Source organism: Canis lupus, chromosome 30 (assembly GCF_003254725.2).
Source record: "Canis lupus dingo isolate Sandy chromosome 30, ASM325472v2, whole genome shotgun sequence".
In the NCBI taxonomy this organism is placed as follows: Eukaryota; Metazoa; Chordata; class Mammalia; order Carnivora; family Canidae; genus Canis; species Canis lupus.
The window spans coordinates 39,722,876-39,750,103 of record NC_064272.1 but is presented as its reverse complement, the minus strand read 5'-3'; the positions used below and the strand labels follow the sequence as shown (position 1 = coordinate 39,750,103).

General features: G+C 34.3%; 1 protein-coding gene across 13 annotated transcripts in view; it reads right to left on the bottom strand.

The window, feature by feature from the left end:
- The window catches only part of SCAPER (S-phase cyclin A associated protein in the ER), a 435,057-nt gene that overhangs the window by 325,444 nt on the left and 82,385 nt on the right, over positions 1-27,228 (bottom strand). For 9 of the 13 annotated variants that reach the window (XM_035708613.2, XM_025472080.3, XM_035708615.2 and 6 more), the window contains 6 exons: positions 16,680-16,942; positions 12,898-13,131; positions 8,268-8,438; positions 3,116-3,191; positions 2,789-2,906; positions 1,999-2,110 (listed from right to left, as the gene is read on the bottom strand). In XM_035708613.2, coding sequence (XP_035564506.1) covers positions 1,999-2,110; positions 2,789-2,906; positions 3,116-3,191; positions 8,268-8,438; positions 12,898-13,131; positions 16,680-16,942 — 974 coding nt within the window. The remainder of the gene's footprint in view (positions 1-1,998; positions 2,111-2,788; positions 2,907-3,115; positions 3,192-8,267; positions 8,439-12,897; positions 13,132-16,679; positions 16,943-27,228) is intronic. The other 4 variants (XM_025472083.3, XM_049104501.1, XM_049104502.1 and 1 more) reach the window with 1 other exon arrangement.

Sequence of the window (27,228 nt, the reverse complement as noted above, 5' to 3'; positions counted from 1 at the left end):
AGAGAAAAATCAGATTTCCTTCTTTTCTCAGTCAACTTTTCTGCTGTACTAAACAGAACCTTATACTACACCTCATTTTAAAACCTATTTGGGGGATCCCCGGATGGCTCAGCGGTTTAGCGCCTGCTTTTGGCCCAGGGCGCAATCCTGGAGTCCCGGGATCGAGTCCCGAGTCGGGCTCCCGGCATGGAGCCTGCTTTTCCCTCCTCCTGTGTCTCTGCCTCTCTCTCTCTATCATAAATAAATAAATAAATCTTTAAAAAAATAAAAGAATAAAAACTATTTGGGTTATTTAGTCCAACTATCCCTTCCAAACTTAAATATACGTTATAAGTAATACAAATAGTGTTTAAGATTTATTTTTTTTAAAGATTTTATTTATTTATTCATGACAGAGAGAGAGAGAGAGAGAGAGAAGCAGAGACACAGGCAGAAGGAGAAGCAGGCTCCATGCAGAGAGCCTGACGTGGGACTCAATCCCAGGTCTCCAGGATCACACCCCGGGCTGAAGGCGGTACTAAACCGCTGGGCCACCAGGGCTGCCCAAGATTTTATTTTTAAGTAATTTCTACTCACAACCTGGAGATCAAGAGTCACTCACATGAGCCATCGACTGAGCCAGCCAGGCATACCAATGCAAATATTTTTCAGCTATGCATGTAAGTACTCCTTCCTAGTACCAGAAGATAACAACGGAGTTCACCTACAGTATACAAGTCACATCTCTTTTGTCATGTTGTGATAGGTTCTTGTAGTATGCAGACTCCAAGATGGCTCCAGAGATCCCAATCACTTGGTATTCAGATCCTTGAGTAATTCCCTCCCACACTGTATCAGGAATTGACCAATAGAATACAGTAAAAGTGACAGCACATCACTTCCAAGGTCAGGTTATAGAAGGCAATATGGTTTTGGCAGCTCATTTGTTCTTTCCTTCTATCTTCGTCTCCATCCCCCTCTCCTCTCCTCCCTCTCTCCTGGACTATTTTCTGTGAGGAAACCAGTAGCCATGTCACGAGGACATTTGGGCTGTTAAAATGCACACATGGCAAATAACTGAAATCTATGGCCAACTGGTAAAGAGGACCTGAGGCCTGCCTACAACCACATGGGTGAGTCCAGAAGTGGACCCGTCAGCTCCAAATGATGGCTACCCCAGCTAACAGCATGACTGCAAACTCATGAGAGACTCTGAATAAAAATCACTAGGCAAAGCAATCCTGGTTTTCTTGCCCACAGATATTGTAAGCTAATAAATATTTGCTGTTTTAAGTGGCTAAGTTTTGAGGTCATTTGTTATATAGCACACATAACTAATACAGTCCATGCCTATATCTGCCATATTAAAGTAACAATGACTATATAACGAGTAACAGCCATTCTAACACTATACTGTTATACTTGCCACATTCAATCATCATATGAAGTCAATAGTTATAATTGTGATTTTACAAATAAAGAAACTGAAATGCAATATTGTTGAATAACTTGCCCAGGGTATCATGTAAAACCAAGGTTTGACCACTAATTGGTCATTTCCAGACCCCATGTTCTTTCCACTATATCACTGTTCAGAAGCGGCACTATTCTAAATACTCTAAGACTCTCTTCTATAAATTCAATTAATGCCCCACTTTTTCAAAACTGATAATCTGAGGCTCAAAACTATCCTAACTCATCCTACACTGTCCACAAGACTCCCCAAAGAAACGCCCCCCCCATGAAAACGGCAAAAGACAAAGCACAGCTTCAATAATCCACGCGAATTCTGCAAGTATCAAATTACTAGCTAATTTAGAAACGTCAATTTTTTTTTACTTTTTTGCAGGTAACCCTCTGTAATTCCATAGGTAGAAATGCTTTGGTTTCCAAGAAAATGTAATTATTTTTATAGTTGCACTAGCTTCTCTTACACCAAAAAAAAAAAAAAAAAAAAAGTCAAGTTAAAAATCAGCCCATCAATTTAAGGCTATCAGAATTTCTAAATATTAAACTCACCCTTTCTAATAATTTCTGAAGCTTTAATGTTTTTTCTTCACGTAACTTTTCCCTTAGCTGCTGTGCTTTCATTTGTTTTTCTTCATGTTTCTTCTTAGATTCTGCAATTGTTCTATTAACGCAAACAAATGGACAGAAGACACAAATGTTTACATGATAAAGCCAAAAATATTTTCTTTAGTCTTAAACATTTTTAAAATAAATATAAAAAGTATACAAAGCTAATTTTGGCCTAACATTTCAGGAAAACTCTGTCACTTTTCAATGTATCTGTAACTATCCTGAGTAATGTGCCTTACAATGTTGTGCAGCAACTCCACTTAATAGTCAGGAGTCGGGGGATCCCTGGGTGGCGCAGCGGTTTGGCGCCTGCCTTTGGCCCAGGGCGCGATCCTGGAGACCCAGGATCGAATCCCACATCAGGCTCCCGGTGCATGGAGCCTGCTTCTCCCTCTGCCTGTGTCTCTGCCTCTCTCTCTCTCTCTGTGACTATCATAAATAAATAAAAATTAAAAAAAAAAAAAATAGTCAGGAGTCGGGGCAGCCTGGGTGGCTCAGCGGTTTAGCGCCACCTTCACCCCAGGGCCAGATCCTGGGGACCCGGGATCGAGTCCTGCATCAGGCTCCCTGCATGGAGCCTGCTTCTCCCTCTGCCTGTGTCTCTGCCTCTCTTTCTCCCTCTCTGTGTGTCTGTTATGAATAGATAAATAAAATCTTTAAAAAAAAAAAAAAAAGGAGTAACTAGCTTCCCTCCTGTGAAACATTTCAAATTAATTTTCAAAGGCCAGACCTTTTACGAGATGGTGAGGAAAGTTTTTCATGCATGTGAATTCCATGGCCTGGAGGTCTAGCAGGTTCCTCTTCTACAATATCCCCCCATGATGTATTTTGGCGCCAAGTTTCACGAGCTGCCCAGAAAAAAAGAAAACTACTATAACTGTTTAACCACACAGTTCTATAAAACCAACATTTGAGAACAGACTTTTAAAAGGCATTAGCATTCCCCTCCAAATTATTTATTTTACACATAAACTATAATAATTTACCCTAAATCTCTCTAGCTACACATACAATACAGCATGCATACATACACACACACACACACACACACAAATACCTTCATAATCTGCAAGGACATCATTCCAGTCCATAGACATACCACAGAAAGATACACTCCCACTTCCCATGCTGGCCTAAAATGTAATAAGGAAAAGTGAAAAACAAATATTAAACACAATTATAATCTTAAAAAATGAACTGCAGATGTAATTTTCCTACCTATTACTAATACATTTAAGAGCTCAAAATCAGAAAAAAGCTATATACCTCTTATAGTTACAGTAATCGCCAAGTTAAAATACTATAGTATATACATTTTAAGAGGAAGATAAACCTACTTGTCATTAACAGCAAAGACAAATCAAGTTTAAAAGAAACATATTGGCCTCATACTATTACCACATAACTCTGCCATATTCATGAGAAGAGCTCAAAATTATTCTCTGGGCATTAAAATTTCATAGAAAAATATTTAAAACATTTATAGTTACTTTCATTCTCAAAGAAGTCCCTCATAAAAAAATATACAAAAAAAAAAGAAGTGCCTCTTATCAAATATATATATCCTGGGTGCTTAGTGATTGTAAAGCACATATCATTTGTGGTTTTTTTACATATTTTTTTTAATTGGAGTTCAATTTGCCAACATATAGCATAACACCCAGTGCTCATCCCATCAAGTGCCCCCTCAGTTCCCGTCACCCAGTCACCCCCACCCCCGCCCTTGTCCCTTTCCACCATCCCTTGTTCGTTTCCCAGAGTTAGGTGTCTCTCATGTTCTGTCTCCCTTTCTGATATTTCCCACTCATTCGTTTGCTTTTCCTAGCAGAAAGAAAAAAGTAAACTACTTTAGATTCTATTTCAATCTCTGCAATTACAATCTTAGTAATGTTGAGTTCTTACTTTTTCCAAGATTCAATTTATCTATTTTTAAAATGGGAATAACAACTTCCAACTTGTCAACTGTACTATACATAAAAACACTAAAAAAAAAAAAAACTGTGTAATGGTAAAGTGCTTCAAAAAAAAAAAAAAAAAAGAGAGAGATTTCCTATTGTTTTTGTATGAATTCTAAGTCTTCCTGGCCCTAAGAATTTTATTTCTAGATGTAATTTTTGAACAAGCATGTTAAAAATTCTAAGCGTTCACAGAAAGAATCCAAGGTGTCAGTGAAGTAGACTCATCCCTAAGCTCATCTATTCCCACAAACACAACTAGATAACTATCAAATCATTCTCCCAGAAATCAGCCTGAAAACTGACAGGACAAACTCCACAACTAAAGGGAGAGAAGAGGTCACAATGAAGAAGGTAGGAAGCACAGAGATGTGGTTTAGAAGAGAAATGGATCAGATCTTGGGTACCTCCGCAGAGGGGAGGGAGCCCAGGTCATGGAGAAAGGGAAGAGATGAACACACAAGGGAATGTACAAGAACATTTCCCCAAAGCCATTGGCTTGGAAAATGAATTTTGTGTTTTTGCAACCAGCAAGGCTTTAAAGCTTAGGGTTCTAAAAGTCCACAGGCTTGGCTAGTATGTAGCCCAGAGGGCACAGCCCTGCTCCGGAAAGAAGGTAGACAAACAACAGCAAAACAGTGCTCTGAACAAACACCTGGGGCACACAGTGGGGAGTGATTCACTATTCTAGGAGTATGTCCCTGAGAGGCAGTGTTCACACAAAGATGCCTCTCTGAGAACAAAGGAGCTAGGATAGAGCCATTTCTCTTTCCCACCCCTCAAGATAAACAAAGAGCCATCTCAGGCAGCAGTTCACCCCAACACTGGCTATAATTTGCTTACACCAAGCAAGCCCCACACCCCTACACTCTAGCAGGACTATACTTTTTAGTCAACCTTGCCTCAGTCCCAGCAAAGTAGGCCCCTCCCCAAGAGGACCAGCAGAAACTCCTGGCCATATCACATCTCCTAACCAGAGAGTTCCTCAAGGCCTCAGTTCTGGTAGAGTTTGTGTCAGGTCTCAACTCACAAGCACACCAGAGCTTATATTTAGTTAAAACTCACCAAATTCAGGCCAGGGATCAAACACTGCCCCCAGCAGGCAAGGAGAGCCTCTGCAAACAACTGGCCTGAAGGACAGAGCAGCCAAACCACAAAAGCAGGGCATAAGCAGTACACACCAGAGACACTCCCTGAAGTGCCAGATTTGGGGCACTACATCACCTCTTCTTCAGAAGGCCATTACTTTCAATAGAAGGAGACATAACTGGCTTTTCTAACACAGAGAAGAAGGCAGAGACTTAGACAAAATGCCAAGACGGAGAAATTTATCCTAAATGAAAGAACAAGATAAGGCCATGGCCAGAGAGCTAAGCAAAACAGAAATAACATAGTTGATAAGAACTTAAAACAACAATCATAAGGATACCCACTGGGCTTAAGAAAAGAAGACATTGGTGAGACCCTTACAACAGAGACAAAAGAACCAATCAGAGACCAAGAATGAAATAACTGAGATTGGAAATAGACCTGATGCAATTAACAGCAGGCTGGAAGATGTAAAGGAATGAATTAGTAACCCTGAAGATAAAATAATGGACAATAACGAAGCTGAACAATAGAGAAAGAATAATTAGGCAACACAAATGATTTAGAGAATTCAGTTACTCCATCAAATGTAAAAACATTTGTGTTATAGGAGTCCCAGAAGAGAAGAGAGGGAAAGGGGGGCAGAAAATTTATTTCAAGACATAACAGCAGAAAATTTCCCTAATCTGAGGAAAGAAACAGGAGGCACAGAGAACTCCCATCAAAATCAACAAAAGCAGGACAGCAAGATATATTGTAATTAAATTTGCAAAATACAGTTATCACTATATTATATAAGTGATATAAGAAAAAATTTTTAAAGCAGCAAGGCAAAGGAAGTCCTTTACTTACAAGGGAAAACCGGTAAGACTAGCTGGAGATTTCTCAACAGAAACCGGTCAAGCCAGAAGACAGTGGCATGCATTATGCTAAACATGCTAAATGAAAAAAAACTCTACAGCCAAGAATGCTCTATCCAACAAGGCTATATACTATTCAGAATAGAAGAAGAGATAAAGAGTTTCTCGGACAAACAAAAATAGCTTTTGAGCTCATGACCACTAAACCAACCCTACAAGAATTATTAAAGGGGACTCTCTCAGTGCAAAGGAGACCAAAAGTGACACAGATAAGAAAGGATTAGAGAAAATCTCAAGAAACAACAAGTAATGAAATGGCAGTAAGTATGTACCTATCAATAATTACTTTGAATGTAAGTGGACCAAACACTTCAGGTTGTCAGAATGGATTAAAAAAATAAGAACCATCTATATGTTGCCTACATGAGACTCATTTGAGACCTAAAGACTCTTGCAGATTGCAAGTGAGGGGGTAGAAAAACATTTATATTTATATCAGACAAAAGAGACTTTTTTTCTTGTATTGTTTTTATCCTGCTTTGCTATCAGGGTAGTACTGACCTCATGAAATGATTCTGAACATGTTCCCTCTATTCCATTATTTGTAAGATTTTGAAAAAGACTTTCATTAATATCTTAAAAAAATATTTGGTAGAATTCACCAATGAAAACATGTGATGTTCGGCTTTTCTGTGCTCAGAGTTTCTGATTCCCAATTCCAACTTTCATTCTTGTTACTGGTTTAAGAAGACTTCCTATTTCCCAGATTCAAGATTCATGATTCAATCTTGGTAACTTGTGTGTTTTTAGGAATTCTCTGTTTGTTGTGTTTTTTTTCTAAGTTATCTCATTTGTTAGTATATAACTGTTAACAGTAATCTATTATCAATTGTATTGTTTTCTATTTCTCATTTTGACTTTTGAATCTTCTTTTTTTTTTTTCTTAGTTAAAATAGTTAAAGCATTGCCAATTTTATTTCTTTTTTTGGGGGGCGGATACTAGTCATGACTTTCAATGTTATGTTATTGTTCATTCTGGTCTCTATTTTCTTTATTTGATTTTTCTTTGCTGTCTCTCTCCTCTACTAAATTTCAGCTAAGTTTCTTTTTCTAGTTCCTTGTGGTATAACATTAAATTGTTTATTTTAAGTATTTTTTAAAAGATCGTTTATTTATTTGAGAGAGAGAGAGAAAGAGAGCACAAGCAGGGGGAGTGGCAGGCAGACGGAGAGAGAGAAGCAGACTCCCCATAGAGCAGGGAGCCTGATATGGGACTCAATCCCAGGACCCAGGGGATCATGACCTGAGCTGAAGGCAGGTGCTTAACCGACTGAACCACCCAGGTGCCCTATTTTTCTTAATACAAGTGTTTATAGCATAAATTTCATTCTAACATCTGCTTTTGCTGCACAAGTTTTGGAACATTGTGTTTTCTTTTTTTTTGTTTTGAGACAGATTTTGATTTGCCATTTGATTTCCTATTTGGCACACTGCTTGTTCAGTAGTGTGTTGTTTAATATTTACCCATTAGATATTTAATATTTACATGATAGATTTTCCAACTTTGTTTTATTGTTGATCTTTAGTTTTGTACCATTGTGGGTAGAAAATATACTTGGTACGATCTCAGTCTTCTTAAATTTGTAGTATATGTTATATCTCTTTTTATGTGACTTAGCCAGGGGATTCGTCTTCTGTGTGTACTTAGAGAAAACGTGGTGTTCTATTTTTCTTGGAGAGATTATTTTATATCTATCTTTTAGATCACATGTTCTGAAGTATGCTTCAAGTAAAAAATGTTCTTGTTGGGAAGAAAAATACCTTTAACTGAGGGTACTCATTTAAAATAAAGTATTATCAGGGGATCCCTGGGTGGCTCAGCGGTTGAGCATCTGCCTTTGGCCCAGGGGCATGATCCTGGAGTCCGAGGATCAAGTCCTGAATCGGGCTTCCTGCATGAAGCCTGCTTCTCCCTCTGCCTGTGTCTCTGCCTCTCTCTCTCTCTGTGTGTGTCTCTTATGAATAAATAAGTAAAATCTTTAAAGTATATCAGAGGTCAGCAAGGAGGGATGAAATAGGTGAAGGGGATTAAGAGTACACTTACCATGATGAGCACTGAGTAATGTAGAGAATTGTTGAATCAAATTGAATACCAATAAAAAATAAATTTATTATTAAAAAAAAGAATTGTTGAATCACTATATTGTACACCTAACACTAATATAATACTGAATGTTAACTACAGTGGAATTACAAAAAATAAAATAAAATATTAAATTTAAAAAATTAAAAAATTAAAGCTCACAGAAAAATCACTGTCATTGTCAGTTTCAATATTAATATCATTGTTTTCCTCTGCTTCAATTTCTCTGGTTAACTGCTCCTCTTCAGCAATGGCACTGGCAATGGCTTCTTCGTTAGCCTTTTCTAGACGATCTGCTAGCTCTTCTTTTTTAGCAAGAACTTCTGCCATTGACTATAAAGTTAAAAACAAACACACAAAAGAATCATCAGTTGATTGGAAAGTTAAGTAATCATTTCTTTCTTCATTTGTTAATGATATATAACAGTATACAAAGAATAACATTGATCTGGAATTACAAAACATGGGGTTCACTATAGGTTCAACCACTTGCTACCTGTGTGACTTGAAAACTTCTTAAAACCAAAAAGCCTATTTTGTATTCCATAAATAGTACAATAATCTATGACTTACCTTATTTATCAGACTACTGTGTATGAGAAACTGTAAAGTTACACAAATAACAGGTATTATTAATATCAAAGTATGAATTTAGTTTGAGTGCCAAAATTCAAAACAGTTGTAGAGAAAATATCTTTAAAACAGAAGAAAAATACTATAAATGGAACACAGAAAGATTTTATTCTGAAATGGTGATATTATTTTCTGAGCATATGTTATATATCACTTAAAAACATGCATTAGAAAAAATACAAATAATATGCATCTAAATCATTAATAAATCCATATGATAAGCTACAAATGTGTATTAGAAACTCTAAAGTAAACACTAAAATAACGAAACAAAGAATTGTGACTAATAAGCCAACAAAGGAGATAAATTAGAATTATCAAACATAATTAATCCAAAAGAAGGGAGAAGGAGAAGAAAAAGGGGGTGAAGAAAAGATGAGTCAGAGAGAAGACAAATACTAAGATGGTATATTTATATGAACTATATCAATAATCAATAGTTTAGACCAGAATAGTCTAAATACCTCAATTAATAGAGATTGTCAAACTGGATAAAAAGCAAGACCCAAACATATGCTGCCCAAAAGAAACTTAACTGAAATCTCAGATTACAAATAGATTACAGGGATCCCTGGGTGGCGCAGCGGTTTAGCGCCTGCCTTTGGCCCAGGGCGCGATCCTGGAGACCCGGGATCGAATCCCACGTCAGGCTCCCGGTGTATGGAGCCTGCTTCTCCCTCTGCCTATGTCTCTGCCTCTCTCGCTCTCTCTGTGTGTGACTATCATAAATAAATAAAAATTAAAAAAATAAAAAAAAAAAATAAATAAATAAACAAATAGATTACAAATGAAAGTGCTACAATGCTAACACCAATCAAAAGAAAACTAAAGTATTAATATCAGGCACAGATTTCAGAGCAAAAGTATCAAGAGAGATTTTTTAAAAATGGTCATTTCATAATGATAAAAGGGTTCTTTCATCAAAAAGACAAAACAAACCTAAACATGTATGGACTTAATAACAGGGCTTCAAAATACATGAAGCAAAAATGGATTGAACTACAAAAGTAAATAAATTTAATGGGAATGGAAAACAGTGCTGCCATTTTAGAAAATAGTCTAATAATTCCTCAAAAAGTTTAAACATAAAGTTACCATATGACCCAACAATTCCACTCTTTGATATTTACCCCAGAGAAATGAAACCAAATATCCACACAAAAACATATACAAATATTTAAAGCAGCATTATTTATAACAGCCAGAAAATGGAGACAGTCCAAATGTCCATCATCTGAAGAATGGATAACATGTGGCATATTCATACAATGGAATATTATTTGGCCACAAAAGGGAATGAAGTACTGAGTCTTAAAAACATCATGCCCAGGGAAAGAAGCCAGTCACAAAACACCACATGTTATATTCCATTTCCATGGAATGTTCAGAACAGACAAATCTATGAGACAGAAAGCAGATCTGTGGCTATCTAGGGTTGGAAGGGTGGGATGAAGGGAGGGACTGCTGATGGATACTGGGTTTCTTTCGTAGTAATGAAAGTGGCCTAAAATTGATCGTGAGGATTGTTGTACAACTCTGTAAATATACTGAAAAATACTGAATTGTAAAATTAAAATGGGTAAACTGTGTGTTATATACATTTTATCTCAATAAAGTTGTTTAAAAAAATAAAAAGAAACAGTTTCACAGATATATTCAGAGCTTTCAATACCCCTTTCTCAACTGATAGAACATGTATAGAAAACTGGCACGGATCTAGGAGACCTGAAAAATATTATCAACAAAACTGACCTCTAGGTATTTTTGTAGAAGGAATGAAAACATATGTTCAAAACAAAGACAAACATTCATGGTGCCACTACTCATAACAGAGAAACTGAAAATGACTCAAACGTGTCCACAACTGAAGGAATCAACATACTCTGCTACATGTGTCTAACTGAATTATGACAAAAGACCATAAAAAGTATGAACTATTGGGACACACAACTACATGGATGAACCTCAAAATAATCATGCTGAGGAAAAAAAGCCAAACAAAAGATTATATTATTCCATTTACATAAGATTCTGAAAATGTCAATCAATATATAATGACAGCGATGACCTGGGAAGGAAATACAGGGAAGAACAGAAAGGAGGGATTGCCAAGGGAAATCTGAAAACTTCTGGAGGCAATCAGTATGTTCACTTTCTTGATTGTAGTGATATTTTTATAGATATAAACACATCAAAATTCTAACAATTTGTATATTTTAGATATGTGAAGTTCACTGAAAATCAAGTATATCTCAAGAGAGGAATTAAAATATGCAAATGCTTGAGCCCCAACTTAGAATGGAATTGGTCTGGAGAGGAGCGTAGGCACTGACTATTGTTAATGTGCAACAAAGACCTTACAACTTAAGAACAATTTAAAAATCCAAATATTAAAGTTGAATATATTTAACTTTGCAGAAAGTAAGTTCTCCCATAAACCTATTGGCTTTTTCAATTGTATCTTCCCCAGAGTACATTTCTATTTAGTCTCTGAAGACCTGAAAAGATTTTAATTAATGATTAAAACGATTCAATTATTCATGTCCAACTTGTGCTATTTTTCACACTGTGAAAGTCAAATAAATATCTACACACAGTATTTTTTTAATTTCCAAATTTCATTAAAATTTGAAATTTTAGTAAATCTAAAAACATAGATCCACTGTAGCTACATTTTATATTAGCACATTTTTACAATAGTGGCAAAAGTTGACGTTAAATAGGAAGGTTCTAAGCCATTTTTCACCAAAATTTCTGTTAAATACGAGAATTGCAGAATTTTTACCTTTAACCAGCTACATGATGATACTGTACTAAGAAAGAAAAGAAGACAGTTGTCTCATCACTGCAGAACCTAAAGAGGTACATACCTAGAGCAAACCAAAGACTTAATCTCTGCCAAGGCAAATCCAAAAACTAGTTTTTTAAAGAAAGTTCCTCAAGTACTCTAAAAACGTACTAATATTCATATTTAAAGCATAGTATATAAAGTGTGTAAATCTGATCCTTAAGTAACCAAGAGTTTTTAATATTCTACCACAAGCTATTTACATACGTGATCAAAATAAAATAGATGAAGTAAGAACTTTTAAATAATTATTTAATGCTTATTTAAGTATGGGACCTTTGTCCTCTTTCGAAATTTGATTCTCACAGAATCAATTCACAAAATAATTTAATGTGATATCTAGCTATGAAAATTAAAAATACAAAAATGACCAATATCTATCCCATACATTACGCCTAGTATTTATATGACCATAACTATATTCAACATTTAAAAACAGTCACAGTAAGAGTCAAGTTAAAATACAACTCCTTATTTTTAAAATTTAAATGTTTTTCTTGTTACTGTTACCCTTCTTTTTCCCTTAACACTTATCAAGCTTCATTTACATGTAATGTTATTATCTCTATAAGATGTGTAATTTGGTCTAACACCATCTGTTCATAACATCTTTCAGCATGATAAGGCATTAAGTTTTGAAGGAAACTATAGTATAACAGTGGTCACTTAAAAAATAAAATTTGAGTAATTTTTCTCAACAACTTTTTATATATGCCTATTTCTTTTAAAAGTTACATTTAAGCTAGAATGACCCATTCTGGAATACTGTCACATCTAGTATCTTAATACTCAAGTGGGAAACCGAAAGACATGAGGACAAATAAGCAGTCATCCAAAAACATAAACCTATAATTCCAAATCAATACATTCTTAAAGATTCTGCAATAGCAATGGTAGATAAATTTCATCGACCAACTCCACACAAATGATAGAGGCTGTCTAAAGTATAACGAGAATTTTCAAAAGTCCAGTAAGCAGCATGTCCCATCCATCAGAGTACCAGATGTTGCATAGAAGACTTTATCATTACTGGTTTAGTTTCTTAGTGCCAGACTAAAGAACATTCGATCAAATCACAAACTGAATGATTTTAGCAATAGTTATTTAACTTGGATAGTCTCATTTTTTTTCCTCTACAAAACAAGAAGAATCTTAACTGTATCAAAAGCTTGTTATAAGAATAAAATGTTAAAATGAAATAACATATAAAATGCTTTATAAAATGTAAAATAATACACAACACAATTTATTATTATTAGGGTTTATGCCCTTTTAATATATTTACTCACAATTCTGATAAGTTGTTCTTACCAAGTTAGCAGCACTCACATTTGAAATATCTGAAGGGTCCATTTCACTTTCTATCCCCGCTTTCTCTGATGAAAGCACGTCATTTGCTTGTGAAGGAGGTGTGTCAGCTTGTTGAGTAACTGAAACACACTCTGTATCAATGTGAACACCAGGTATTTCAGAAGTTCCCACAGAACTGTCTTGTAAAGTACTACTGCCAGAGTTCTTGACATCGTCCAATGTACTCACTGTGAACTAAGAAAACACATTTACAGGATGAATCAGAGGTAATAGAAAATACAAACTACACCATTGTAGAAAAACTGATTATGCCTACCATGAACCTATCAACTAAAGCAGTAGTTAACTTGCTGAGAGACAACTTAGTTGGATTTTCTTGTTATGTTTCCAGTTTAAAAAAAGAAAAAAAAATTAAGCAGCCATGAATTTTATTTGCACACATACTATGTATGTATAGAGCACTGTCTGAAATGCTTTATGAAATTAAGCTATATTATAATTACATTTTCTTTGAGTAAGCTGATTCTTGATGAGTACTTTACATACCTCACAAAAGAAATTCTAGTCACAAGTAGAATACTGTCTTATATTTAAATAACTAAAGGTATTTACATGGTTTTTCCAAAAGTTGTCTGTCTAATATCAAATGAAGGCATTTTTCAACAAAATATCCACTTTGAGGGCACTTTATTCAAAACATGACACTTGCTGAATATAACATTAACAAACCTGAAAGTATCTTTCACATAAAACCACATGGTACACAAAACCAATTCTCAGATCTAAAAGAGAAATACGAGAAAAAGTATAGTGTATCTGAGCATGAAGTCTCATTCATTATATAATTCCTATCTAGATTTCCATATCCTCCTCATTACCCTTTAGGAATATTTAACACATGAATAGAAATAGGAAAATTATCTAAGTCAAATAAAATACTATCTTAAGCCAAAGACATATCCATTTTTTAACATTCCATTATAGTAAATAGAAACAAGTTTTTAAAAAAAAAAAAAAAAGAAACAAGTTTTTATTTTCACTTTATAACAGAACACAGAAAGAATGCTATGTTTTCCAATTATATTCAGAGTAATGAGCTCCAAGTAGAATTAAAATCTAAAATTGTGAATTTAAAGGCCACTCACACCACTATTTAAATAAACTTTAGGTAAACATGGCAGTGGCTATAAAACTCCCAGTTTGATTAACTATTTATATAAATATTAAACTTTGTCAAGTCTTATAAACTATAAAAATTCTACTATTGGTCAAAACTTAAAAGTGTCTCAAAGTGTTGATTTTCATGTATTATTTAAGTTGTATCACATTGTTTACATTACTATTGACATTATCTATACATTAGTCACCATAGTTTATAATCTTCTTGGCAATATTTATATTAGCATTACTGATGTTTACAATATAGTCAACTCTGTTTATTAAAAAAATCAGTATCATTTATACAACAAAATCAAAGTGAAACTATAAAGTAATGTTGAAAAAATATATAAATATGCTAATTCCATTTTTAGAATGACAGTGAGAACAAATGTTAAAAATAAGCTTGGATACCAACAGCAATTAACTTTTTATATTGGAATATTTTAGCAATACATTAATTACTCAAAAGCTGTATGTATGGATTATTCCTAAAATCTCAAATCATGTAAGTTTCTTCATTACACAAAACCAGTATAATTATTATAGTGTAAAATTTTATAGCCAAAATGTATTTTAGCAAAAATGCTAGGTGTTACGTGGGGTTTTTTTTCTATTGTCTTTGTTGCTATTATTTTTTTTTCCTTCCTTCCTTCCTTCCTTCCTTCCCTCCTTCCTTCCTTTCTTTCCTTTCTCTCCTTTACTAGACAAAATGACAAGACTGAGAAATTCATCCCAAAAGTAAGAGCAAGAGGCAGCACTCACTGCCAGGGATTTAATCAATACATATATAAATAAGATGTCTGAACTAGAATTTAAAACAAAGATTATAAAGATACTACCTGGGCTTGGAAAAAAGCATAGAATACGCTAAAGAATCCTTTACTGTAGAGGTTAAAGAACTAAAATCTAGTCAGACTAAAATTAAAAATGCTATTACCTAAATGCAGTCCCAAGTAGAGGCCATAAAAATGAGGATGAATGAAGGTGAACTATACGTTAAGTGATTTAAAGGTTTCTTGGGGCACCTGGGTGGCTCAGAAGCTTAGGTGTCTGACTCTTGATTTCAGTTCAGGTCATGTCCTCAGGATTGTGAGATCAAGCCCTAGGTAGGGCTCTGTGCTCAGCAGGGGAGTCTGGTTGAGATTCTCTCCTTCTCCCTCTGCCCCTCCCTGCCATTCACACAGCCTCATTTGCTTGCTCTCTAATAAATAAATAAATCTCTTAAAAAAAGAAAAGAAAACCAAATTTTAAAAAAAGAGAGATTTCTTCATCAAGTTTACCTATATTGAAGTTTCTTAAAGGTATATCCTACAAAAGTACTGACTATTTCCTGTGTCTAGGACTCTGCTCCATAATGTGGGAAATTAAAAGGCAACATAAGATACCAATCATAAGAAGTTTTCAATTGCACATAGGCACATATATATTCAGGGGTTACAGAACATCAGGAGCAATGTACAATCAAGACCCATTATCATCATTAAGAAAAACATGGAAGTTGAATACAGTTTTCAATATAAACAAATATCCTAGAGGTAAAAAAGAAAAAAACTTTAAAAAGAAGATATTATAAACTGAGAAATATTTTAACAATTTTAAAACTTTTTTACTTAGCCCCTGTATCCTATCAAATAATGTCTTACATTTTGTTCTGCATAAAATTATATTAATTGCACATGAATCTTTACATAAGCAAATACCTGAAAAATTCCTTCATCAAATAGGTAAAATAAATTAAAATGGACTAAGAACATAAATACTGAGAGTATCAGCTTTAAATAATTGTATTAAATATTAGTAAATTACTCTACACTTGAATTGGAGGACATAAAAGGAGAGCAATTCCAAAATGATCCTTATGTTCATCACCATTTTTAATAACACTCCAAATGAAGAAATAGAATAACACTTAAAACAAGTAATCAAGAAATTTGGGCAAATTAATATCATATGCCTATAAATGCTCACCAAGGGCAAACACTTTATTTCTGTCAAAAATGCATAAGCTAACTTGGATAATGAACTAACTGAAAGACATTCAACAAAAAAAAAAAAAAAAAAAAAAAAGCAATGTATTCTTCAAAAACTAACAGTGAAATACAAAGATAAATTGAAAACCTTTCCCAGGTGTAAGGTGTTAAAAAAACAAAACTAAATACAATGTGTGATTCTAGATTGGATCCTGGCTCAGGGAAAATATTCTATATGGAAATAGAATGGGACATGAATATGAATTATAAATTAGATGAAAACACTATATAGATGCCAAATTCCCTGAATTTTACAATTAACATAATTTAAAAAGTTTCTTTATTCCTTGGAGATATGTGCTATATTTAAAGGTGAATGGTTATGATGTATGCATATTACTCTCAAATGTTTAGCATACAATATGTGTTTGTGATGTATCAATATGAAGAGAGAAGAAAAAAATGAGGCAAAACATTAATCTGTGAATCTAAGTAAAGGTAAAAGGAAGATTCATTGTTCATTCTTGCAACTTTTCTGGAGATCTGAAATATTTTATAATAAAAAGTTTAAAACGGAGTAGGAAAACAGACATTCCAGTATAGACATATCCCTTATAAAAAGGCAGTAAAAGGATTTTCAGAAGGTACTACCTGGGTCCTTTCAGCAAGAGGATGGTCAAAAGATTGTAAGGAGTCTTTAGACCGAGATTCTGTAGTTTTAGAAGATCCATCTCCAGCAAATTCACCTTTCTGTATGCTTTCATCAGGTAAAAGACGTATATTTTCTTTATCGCTGTCATCCTTTGACTTTAATGTTTCTGTTGCTACTGAAACTTTTGTCATCACTGCTGTTGATCGTGAACGAACAGGCCTTCCTCTTTGAACAGTCTCCCATCCTTCAGCATCTTTCCGTTCTATGCAATTGAGGGATGGAAATAAATCAAGATTCCTTTAGATGATAAATATTTTCAAAAACATACAAAATAAAAATATTTTCCAATCTAATTCCCATTGAATGTAACTAATATACAAACATGATACTAATTATCATGCGAGGTGTAGTGTCTGTGTATTTGCACGTGTGACATCTAATATATAACCATACTGTGGGGTAGGTAAATTTTCCCTATTTTACAACTGACAAAACTGAGATTCAGATTAAGACTGACATAAGGCCACAGATGCAGAAAGTATATGTTTATAAATAAACATTTATACAGTGTTTACCATATGCTAATACTGTTCCAAGTGTTTTACATAGAATAACTTAATTTTCACAACCCTGTAATACCAGTACTATCATCCCAAATTTATCATTGATAAAATCTATCATTTGTCATTTCATTTACCCCACCTGTCGTTCAGAAAAATGAGACAAAGAGAGATTACCCAGAAATGGTAAAACCACAATGCAAGTCTAGGCAAATTGGTTCTGGTGTCCCAATGGTTACATAAAAACTGCCTAACTTTCAGAATCCAAACAGGCCTATCTTCAAAATCCAAGTCCTTTCATCTATTCTAGTACTAATAACATACATTTAACAACAACAACAGCAGCAAAAACAATTTCAATGATCCTAAGACCACATACCGTTAATCGAAGGAAACCTAGCAGATCTAATCCAATTATTTCACCACACATACAAGGAAACTGAAGATCTGTGTCCAAAGTTCACACAGCAAAATTGCCTAAAATAAGTAAGAATCTTCCACTAAAATGTTTGAAAATGTCACAACGTGAGGTATATATGTTTATAGTGATGCATATAGCTATAATTTTTAAATTTTATAGGCTAATTGCAGTCTTTCAAAATTAATATGAAGACTTCCAGTTCTGACCAAGATGGAGTAGACCACCTTCATCTCCAGGTCCTCCTTTGTACAACAGAACCCCCTGGAAAAAATACATAAAATAAGCTTAGGAAGATTTTAAGAGACAGAAAGAAGTAGGAGGACTGCCAAGAGACCCTGAGACTTTAAAAGCTGCACAGCAGTGAGTTCTCTAGTTCTCTTATCGTACTCCAAACAGGACGCTATACAAGTCTCCAACCCAGAATGGCCAACAGGCATAAACAAAATAAGCATGAGCAAAACCTGTTTTGCCAAGACACAGGACAGGGAAAAGAGCAGCCTAACAAAACAGCAAATCTTTTTGACTATATTCACTCTATTCCAGCCAAAGATCAGTAGAAACCCTGCTGTCTATAGTTTCAATAGGGTAAACAGGGAGCTGAAGTTCCACTTTCACCTAGCAGAAGCAGATAGTGCTCCAATCCCCCCACCAAAGTAGTGTCAGCAAAGCTGAATGGTGAGCAGAACTTCCACCTCCCACCAGTATTAACAAGACTAAATAAGACAGCAAGAACTAGATTTGTTCATCACTCCACTTTTCCCCACCCCTACTGTCAGTGTGGCCCAGTGGGAAGATGAACCTCCATTCCCACTGAGCAGAAATAAGAATGAATGAAGCAGTATTAGTCAAGACTGGTAGGCAGTGGTCCTCTCTACCCCTAGGGTCAGCAGGGCCCAATGGTGAGCACAGCCTCCACTTCCATTCAGCAAAGCATAGTGTGAAATAGGACTAGTCAACATTCTATTCTCCCCCTCCACAAGTATCAACAGATCCCTGTAGAAAGATGAATGCCTACTCAGCTAGCATCAATACAATAAAACAAAGTGCTGGAAGGCAGATTTACTTGGAATGTGCATGTCCCTTCCCCTTGCCGTGATGCCAGAAGGGTCAAGAAGGGAAGTAAGATTCCACCTTACTCTACAGCAACAAGATGGTGTGAGTTGGTCCTCCCTTCATTTTGCCCCTCCCTAGTTCAGTGGAGCCCAAAGAAGAGATGAGTTTATATCACCAGTATGAGCCAAGGAGACAGTAAAAGGCAGTGCGCCGATTTTGCTGGGAAAATGTCACTGGGACCAAGACCAGAATCTCACGGGCTTCTGGGCCAATAAAAGAGGTAACATGTGTCATCAGAGTCCCAGAAGGGAAGGAGAGAGAACGTAGAACTAAAAAGATATTTGAAGAAAGAATGAACGAAAACTAGCCAAACTTAGTGAAAGACATAAAACTACAGATTCAAGAAACTAGGAAATATATCCCTCCAAATCCAGGCTAAGACACATCATAATTAAACCACTGAAAAACAAAGGAAAATTATTTAAAGCAGCGCAGGGAAAAATATCCATGGAGCAACATAAATTCTAATGACAGCAGATTTCTCATCTGAAACAACTGCTGGTGAGGTAGAAGTGGCACATTTTTCAGGGACTGAAAGAACTATCAACTGCAAATTCTATATTCAGGGAAACTATCCCTCAGGAATGAAGAGTACATAAAGGCAATCTCAGATGAAGCAAAAACTCTAAGAATATATCAGTAGCAAACCTGCCATTGAAGAATGGCTAAAGGAAGCCTCCTAAAGAAAAACGAGTAAGAGGTTAAAAAAAATAAAAATCAAACAGAAAAGAATACTGAAATGAGTAAAAATGGAGGTAAATAAACTACTCTTCTCATTTTATTGAATCATGTTTGAAAATAAAACAAAAAATTAAAATGCCATTTTGATGTAGGAAACAATATAATTAAGACAATTACACTTAAAGTAGACAGAATAAAGGGAACCAATGAGAAGGTTTTTACATTTCACTCACAGTGGTAAACACCAAAGCCAGTAATGATAACTTATATATGTATAATGTAATACATGTAATACCTACATGTATTACAATATAATACCTAAGGCAACAACTATAAAAGAAAAACCTATACAAATCAATATACTCCAAAACACTATAAATCAGTCAACATGGAATCATAAAAAAATGTTTTTTACCCATAAGAAAGCAAGAAATAGGAAACAGTGGAAAGAGAAGCAGAGAAAACAGGAAAATAATAAAATGACATACCTATACCCTACCCTAACAATACCAATAATTACTTTATAACATGTCTAAATATACAAAATGACAAAGATTAGCACAGTATATTAATAAATACACTTGAATTATATGTAATCTATAAGAAATCACTTAAATACAAGGTCATAGGTAAATTCAAACTGAAAGGATGGAAAAAGATGCACCATGCAAATATTAACAAGGAAAGCAGGAGTAGTTATATTAATTTCAGATACAGTAGATGTCAGAGTAAAGAAATTAACTAAAGAAATAAAAACACATTTTATGATGATAAAAGCATTCTACAATGAAGATATACACCCCTAAATACGTACACATCAAACAACAGAAATTCAAGATACACAGAGAAAAAGCTAATAAGGCTGAAAGGAAAAAGACAAGAATCTACAATTATACCTGAAGACTTCTTTAAAAAAAAAAAAAAGATTTTATTTATGTATTCGTAAGACACAGAGAGAGAGAGGCAGAGACACAGGCAGAGGGAGAAGCAGGCTCCATCACAGAGCCTGATGTGGGACTCGATCCCAGGTCTCCAGGATCACACCCTGGGCCAAAGGCAGCACTAAACGGCTGAGCCACCAGGGCTGCCCTATTTGGAGACTTCTAGGCCAGTTTTACCTCAATACAAAAACACATAAAGACAATACATACAAATAAAAATAACTATATTTCTCATGAACTTAGATGTAAAAAATCATCAACAAAATATGGGCATATCAAATCTAGTAATGTATAAAAAGAATTACAAGCCATAATCAAGTGGAATTAATTTCAGGTATATGCAAACCTGTCTCAAATTTCAAAAAAATCAATGTAATCCACTGCTGTCAACAGACTAAACAAGGAAAATCATATGATCCCATTAACTGATACAGAAAAAGTATTTCATAAAATCCAATACCCATTTGTGAGAAAAACTTATTAAACAAAAAATAAGGGATCCCTGGGTGGCGCAGCGGTTTGGCGCCTGCCTTTGGCCCAGGGCGCGATCCTGGAGACCCTGGATCGAATCCCACGTCGGGCTCCCGGTGCATGGAGCCTGCTTCTCCCTCTGCCTCTGCCTCTCTCTCTCTCTCTCTGTGACTATCATAAATAAATAAAAATTAAAAAAAAAATAAACAAACAATAATATAGAACTTATTCAACTTGATTTAAAAAAAGGCAACTACAAAAAAAATATAGCTATGTGCACGCAAGTGACTCAGTCAGTTAAGCGTCTGCCTTCAGCTCAGGTCATGATCTCAAGGTCCTGGTATTGAGTCCCAGATCAAGCTCCCTCTGCTCAGTGGGAGTCTGCTTCTCCCTCTTCCTCTGCTACTCCCCTACTGCTCATGTTCTCTCTCTCCTCTCTCTTTCAAATGAATAAATAAATCTTAAAAATAAAAAAGGAAAGGAAGAAATAAAATTATCCCTATTTTCAGATGACATGTCTACACAGAAAATCCCAAACAATGTATATAAAAATTCCAGAATAATTACATAAATTCAGTAAAAGAATTCAATACAATTCAATACAAATCCACTGCATTTGTGTATACTGACAGTGAACATGTGGAAACTGAAATCAAAAACAATTTACAATTACACTTGGACACCTGGGTAGCTCAGTCAGTTAAGTGTCCACCTCTGGCTTGGGTCACAATCCCAGGGTCCTGGGATGGAGCTACAAGTCTACCTCCCTGCTCAGCAGGGAGTCCCCTCTTCCCTCTTCCTCTTTCCCTACCCTCCACTTGTGCTCTCTCTTTCTCAAATAAATAAAAATCTTTTCAAAAATTTACAATTAAAATGAAGAAAATGAAATATTTAGTAGTAAGTCCAAAAAAAAGGTACAGTATGTGTATACTAAAATTACAAAAGGCTGATGAAAAAAAGACCTATAAATGGAAAGGCATGTTCATTAGAAAATGAATATTGATTAGAAAATTCAGCTTAGTAAAAATGTCAATTCTCTCTAAAATGATCAACAGCTGTTATGTAATTCCTATCAAAACACCAGCAATAATTTTTTTAGATACTAGAGAAGCTTATTCTAAAATTTATACATACACAAACTAAAAGGGCTAAAAACAACTTTTTAAACAAAGAATAAAGTAAAAGCAATCACTCTACTCAATGTTAAGGCTTACCACAGACGAGAGTAATCAGAACAGTACAGTATGGATGAAACAACAGACACCCAGATCAACGAAATAAAATATAAAACCCAGAAATTCACCCACACAAATATGCCCAATTGATTTTTAACAAAATTTCAAAAGAGATTTTTCTAACAAATGGTGGTGAAGCAACAAGACATCCATAGGCAAAAACGTAAACGTCCATTTAAAGCCCACACTTCACCCAAAAAATTAACTTAAAATGTGTCACTAATTTAAGATGTAAAACTATAAAGCCTTTAGGAAAAATAAAAAAGAAACTTTCAAACATATGGCTAGACAATGAGTTCTGACACTTGACACCGAAAGCATGGATCCACAAACAGGAGGCCTCATGGACCTCATCAAAACTGTAAATTTTTTCTTACAACAAACTCTGTGAAGACAAAAGATTAAAAAAGCAGTCCAACAAAGGACTGTCTAGAACATATAAATAACTTCCAAAATTCAACAGTAATATTACATATAATACAAGCAGAAAATAGGCAAAAGACATGAAGAAACATTACACTGAAGGGTATATACAAGTGACAAATAAGTACATAAAAGATAATCAACGTCATTAGCCATTAGAGAAATGTAAATTAAAAACCACAATGAGAGATCACTATATACCTATCAGAATGGCTAAATAAAGTACTGTGAAAATTCTACATACTAAAACGGATACGGGGAATTCAGGGTTACAAGGGTTTATTAAAGGGTATGAGATTTCTTTTTTTTTTCCTTTCCAGTTCTACTGAGATACAACTGACATATAACATTGTATTAGTTTAAGGTACAACATATTGTTTGATATATGTATGTACTGAGAAATGATTACCAAAATAAGTTTAGTTAATAATATCCAGCACCTCACCTAGTTACAATTATTTTTTCTTGAGATAAGAACTTCTAAGACTTACTCTCTTAGCAACTTTCAAGTACATACACACCACATGTTCTTTATCCACATGTTCTTTATATCATGGATCAATGGGCACTAAAATTATTTATTTTGACTAATGCAAATAATGTTGCTATGAACAAAGAGTATAGGATCTTTACAAGGTAGTGCTTTCGTTTCTTTTGGATATATACCCAGAGGTGGAATTGCTGGATCATATGGCAGTTTTAATTTTTTGAGGAAACCCCATACTGTTTTCCATAGTGGTTGTAACAATTTACATTCCCACCAACAATGTACCCAGGTACTGTTTCCTCTACATTCTAACATTTTTTCAATCTCTTGTCTATTTGATGACAACCACTCTGACAGATGTGAAAGGTGATATCTCACTGAGATTTTGATTAATGATGTTGTGTACCTTTTTAGGTATCTGAGGCTAGCTGGATATCATTTTTGGAAAAATATTTATTCAGATCCTCTGCCCATTTTTTAAATTATATTGCTTCTTTTTTGCTATAGAGTTGCATGACTTCTTTATATGTTTTGGATATTATTAACCCTAATCACATATGATTTGCAAGTATTTTCTCCCATTCTGTAGGTTACCTCTTCATTTTGTTGGTTTCCTTCGCTATGTGGAGCTCCTTAATTTGATGTAGTACCACTTGCTTTTTGCTTCTGTTACCTTTGCCTTTGGTGTCAAATCCAAAAAATCACTGCCAAGAGATATCTTTTTGAGGTGATGAAGATAATTGACTGTGACTATGGTACTACATATGTGTGACTATACTAAAGATAGATGAATTGTATATTTTTTAATTGTATATTTTAAATGGATGAATTGTATATGAGCTGAATCTTAACAAAGATGGTATAAAAATTAATATGAAAAAAATTAATAGGAAAAAAGTAGGCTGATTTCTGAAACTTATTCCTGAAAAACTGAAAACTTACATCACTGTGCAAACTACTTTTCTGATTGGGTATCAAGATCATACCACCACATGAGTCACTAATGGGAAGGGATTTTATTTCAAGGGGAAAAAAATTCCTTACAAAATGCACATCCTCCTGAGAATGTTAACTCACTATTCTATTTTTAAAAATATAATGACTGTGTTAGTATTGTATTTTATATTTTAAAATAAAGATAAGACAGACCTGTAATCTTTTATTTCAAAGGTCTGGACTTGGAAATCTCCAAGGGGAAAGTATGTTTAAATTTATTTTGTACTTTTTTAACTTTTTATTACAAAGATACCCAAACATGCAATATAGGAAAAATAGTCTTATGAGCCCCATGTTCCAATCATCCGCTTATTATCAACATTCTGATGCTGTTATTTCATCTAGTCCCCCTTCCCCATTGTTTTTCTGAAAGGTTTTAAAACAAATTCTAGACATCATTATCATTTCTGTAAATACTCAGTATGTGTCTTTAGAAGGATTTTTTTTAAATATAAAAATATCATTATGGCAAACAAAATTAATATTATACCTTAAATCATACACTATCCAAGTTGTAATCAATTTTCATCCATATTAAACTTAAAAAAATTTAGCATGTTAAACCCACTAGTCTTTTTTTTCTTTCAAGATTTTATTTAAATTGAAATTAATTAACATATCCTGTAGTATTAGTTTCAGGGGTAGAATTTAGTTGCATACAACACCCAGTGTTCAGTACTTTATTTTTCCTTCCTTTCCCTAAGTCCATCCATTTTGTTTCTTAAATTCCACATACGAGTGAAATCATATGATTTCTTGTCTTTCTCTGACTTGTCTTTCTCTGACTTATTTCACTTAGCATAATACACTCTAGTTCCATCCACATTGTTGCAAAAGGCAAGATTTCATTTTTTTGATGTAATATTCCATTATACACACACACACACACACACACACACACACACACACACACAATCTTCTTTATCCATTTATCAGTGGATAGACATTTGTCTTTTAAATAAATAAATATATATATATATATATATATAAATAAAAATAAGAGGGGTCGCCATGGTTACCACCACATCCATTATCCTGCTGAAGCACAACTTTTCTGAGGAGGAGACCTGTGAAGGCTGCACTAATGCAGTCAGGTGCTCAACAAGCTAGGAGGAATTGAGCTTGACATTGACCTGCCCAACAAGAAGCTTTGCATCAAATCTGAGCATAGTGTAAACACTCTGCTGGAGACCCTGGGGAAAAGAGGAAAGGCTATTTCCTACTTCACCCCTAGTAACAAGGACCTGAACCCCTGGACCCAAGATGGACCAAAGAGAACAGGACACTTATCCTCTCCTGACTTCCAGACAGACTTGGGGCCTGGCAGTCCTGATCAGCAATGGGAGTTCCTGCAGAGACCCTCTCTTGCACTGCTGCTCCCTAGCTTCCCTGCAATAAAATTGAGCCACTGTTGTTGGGGAAGTGAGGATAATATATATAAAAATATAAAATGAACCTTATAAAACTCATAGATATCAAAAGAAAAAAATTATGTATGAAATTAAGTTTAACAAAAAATTTTAGTTTCCACTTAATTTAACTGGCTCACCCTTAGGAGCAGTATGATTAATAACTTTACTTTTTAAAGGAAGAAAAACACCACCACTTTCAAAGCTTTCTTATAGAAAGAAATACTGCTTAACACTTGGACATAGTCCATAACCAAAATGATGGCCAACACAAATACTATCATGTAAAAAAAAGAAAAAGTGAAATAACTGAAGCAAATCAAAGAGGAATGCTTATCAAAATAGAAACTAACACAGATCTCTTAGACACTAAGAAAATAGCTATGAACAAATTACACTTTTAAGGAAACTTCAGTAAAAACTATATTGAAAAATCATTCCCATAATGAAGAACACTAGTTGAGAATGGCAAATCATGCAATTAACCTGTCAGAGAGCTTCGAAATACTTAGAATAATCTTGTAGGTACACTAAACTCAAAATCGTATTTCATATCATAGTTTTTACACTCCAGAATTAAAATCACTTATCACTATATCACTTATCACTATATTTAATTCACTATCACTTATCACTTATCACTTATCACTATATTTAATTCACTAATATTCTGCTTACTATTTATCAATGTTCAAGAAAAATGGTTTCTATTATAATATCCATCTAAGGTTTTGATATTAAGGTTACGCTGGCATCATAAAACAAAATCCACCTTTTTATTCTCAGTAAGAGTTTCTATCTGATTAATGTTGTTTTTATCTTAGAAGTGTGAAAGAATTCACAGTGAAGCCATCTTGACCAGGAAATTTCTTTATGGAAAAATGTTAATTATAGACGCAGATTTTTAAAAAATATTTACTAAATTTCTCCAGGATTTTCTAATTCCTGCTATGAAAGTTTGGTTTCCTCGTGTTTTTCAAGAAATTTGTCACTTTCTCCTGTTTCTAAATTTAGTCTATTATATTGTTCCTCATATACTCTTATTATGTTAGTATCTATGGGATCTCTATCCATGCTCTTACCCTTATTATCTTAACGTCCATGGGATCTCTACCCATACCCTTATTTCATACCTGGTAGTATGCTTTGTCTCTTTTTTTTTCATGATTGGTATTAGAAGTCTATTAATTTTATTAGCTTATTCAAATAATTATCTTTTGGCTCTGTTGACTTTCTCAGTTCTCACCTGCATATTCCCCTTCTTTCTTATATTTCTAGGGTTTAACTTGTTCTTTTCTAATTTCCAGAGACAGGTTTTCTTCTTTTCTAATATATGCAATTGAAGCTAGAAATTTTCCTCAAAGCACAGCATTACCTTAAACCCACATGATTTTAAATGTTAATTTTCACTGAATTCCCATTTGGTAATTTTCATTATGATTTTATCTCTGACTAATGGATTATTCAGAAATACATTTGTAAATTCCAAAACCTTGAGAATTATATGGCTATCTTTTAAAATTCATTTCTAACTTAATTCCACTGTATTCAGGAAGACAAAATGAATTTAATCATCTAACATTTTCCGAAATTTGTTTAATGGCTCAGCATGTGTCAATTTGGTAAATGTTCCATGGGTACTTGGATATATATCTGGACTTAACAGTTACTACCATGACAGTAGCCTATATCAAAATTAACCTCTTCATGCCAAACACAACGATAAAAGCTATACAAACTATATAACTGAATTGTCTAAAGATACTGGAAAGCAACCAAATAGGTGGGATTTGAGGAACTACAATTCCTGA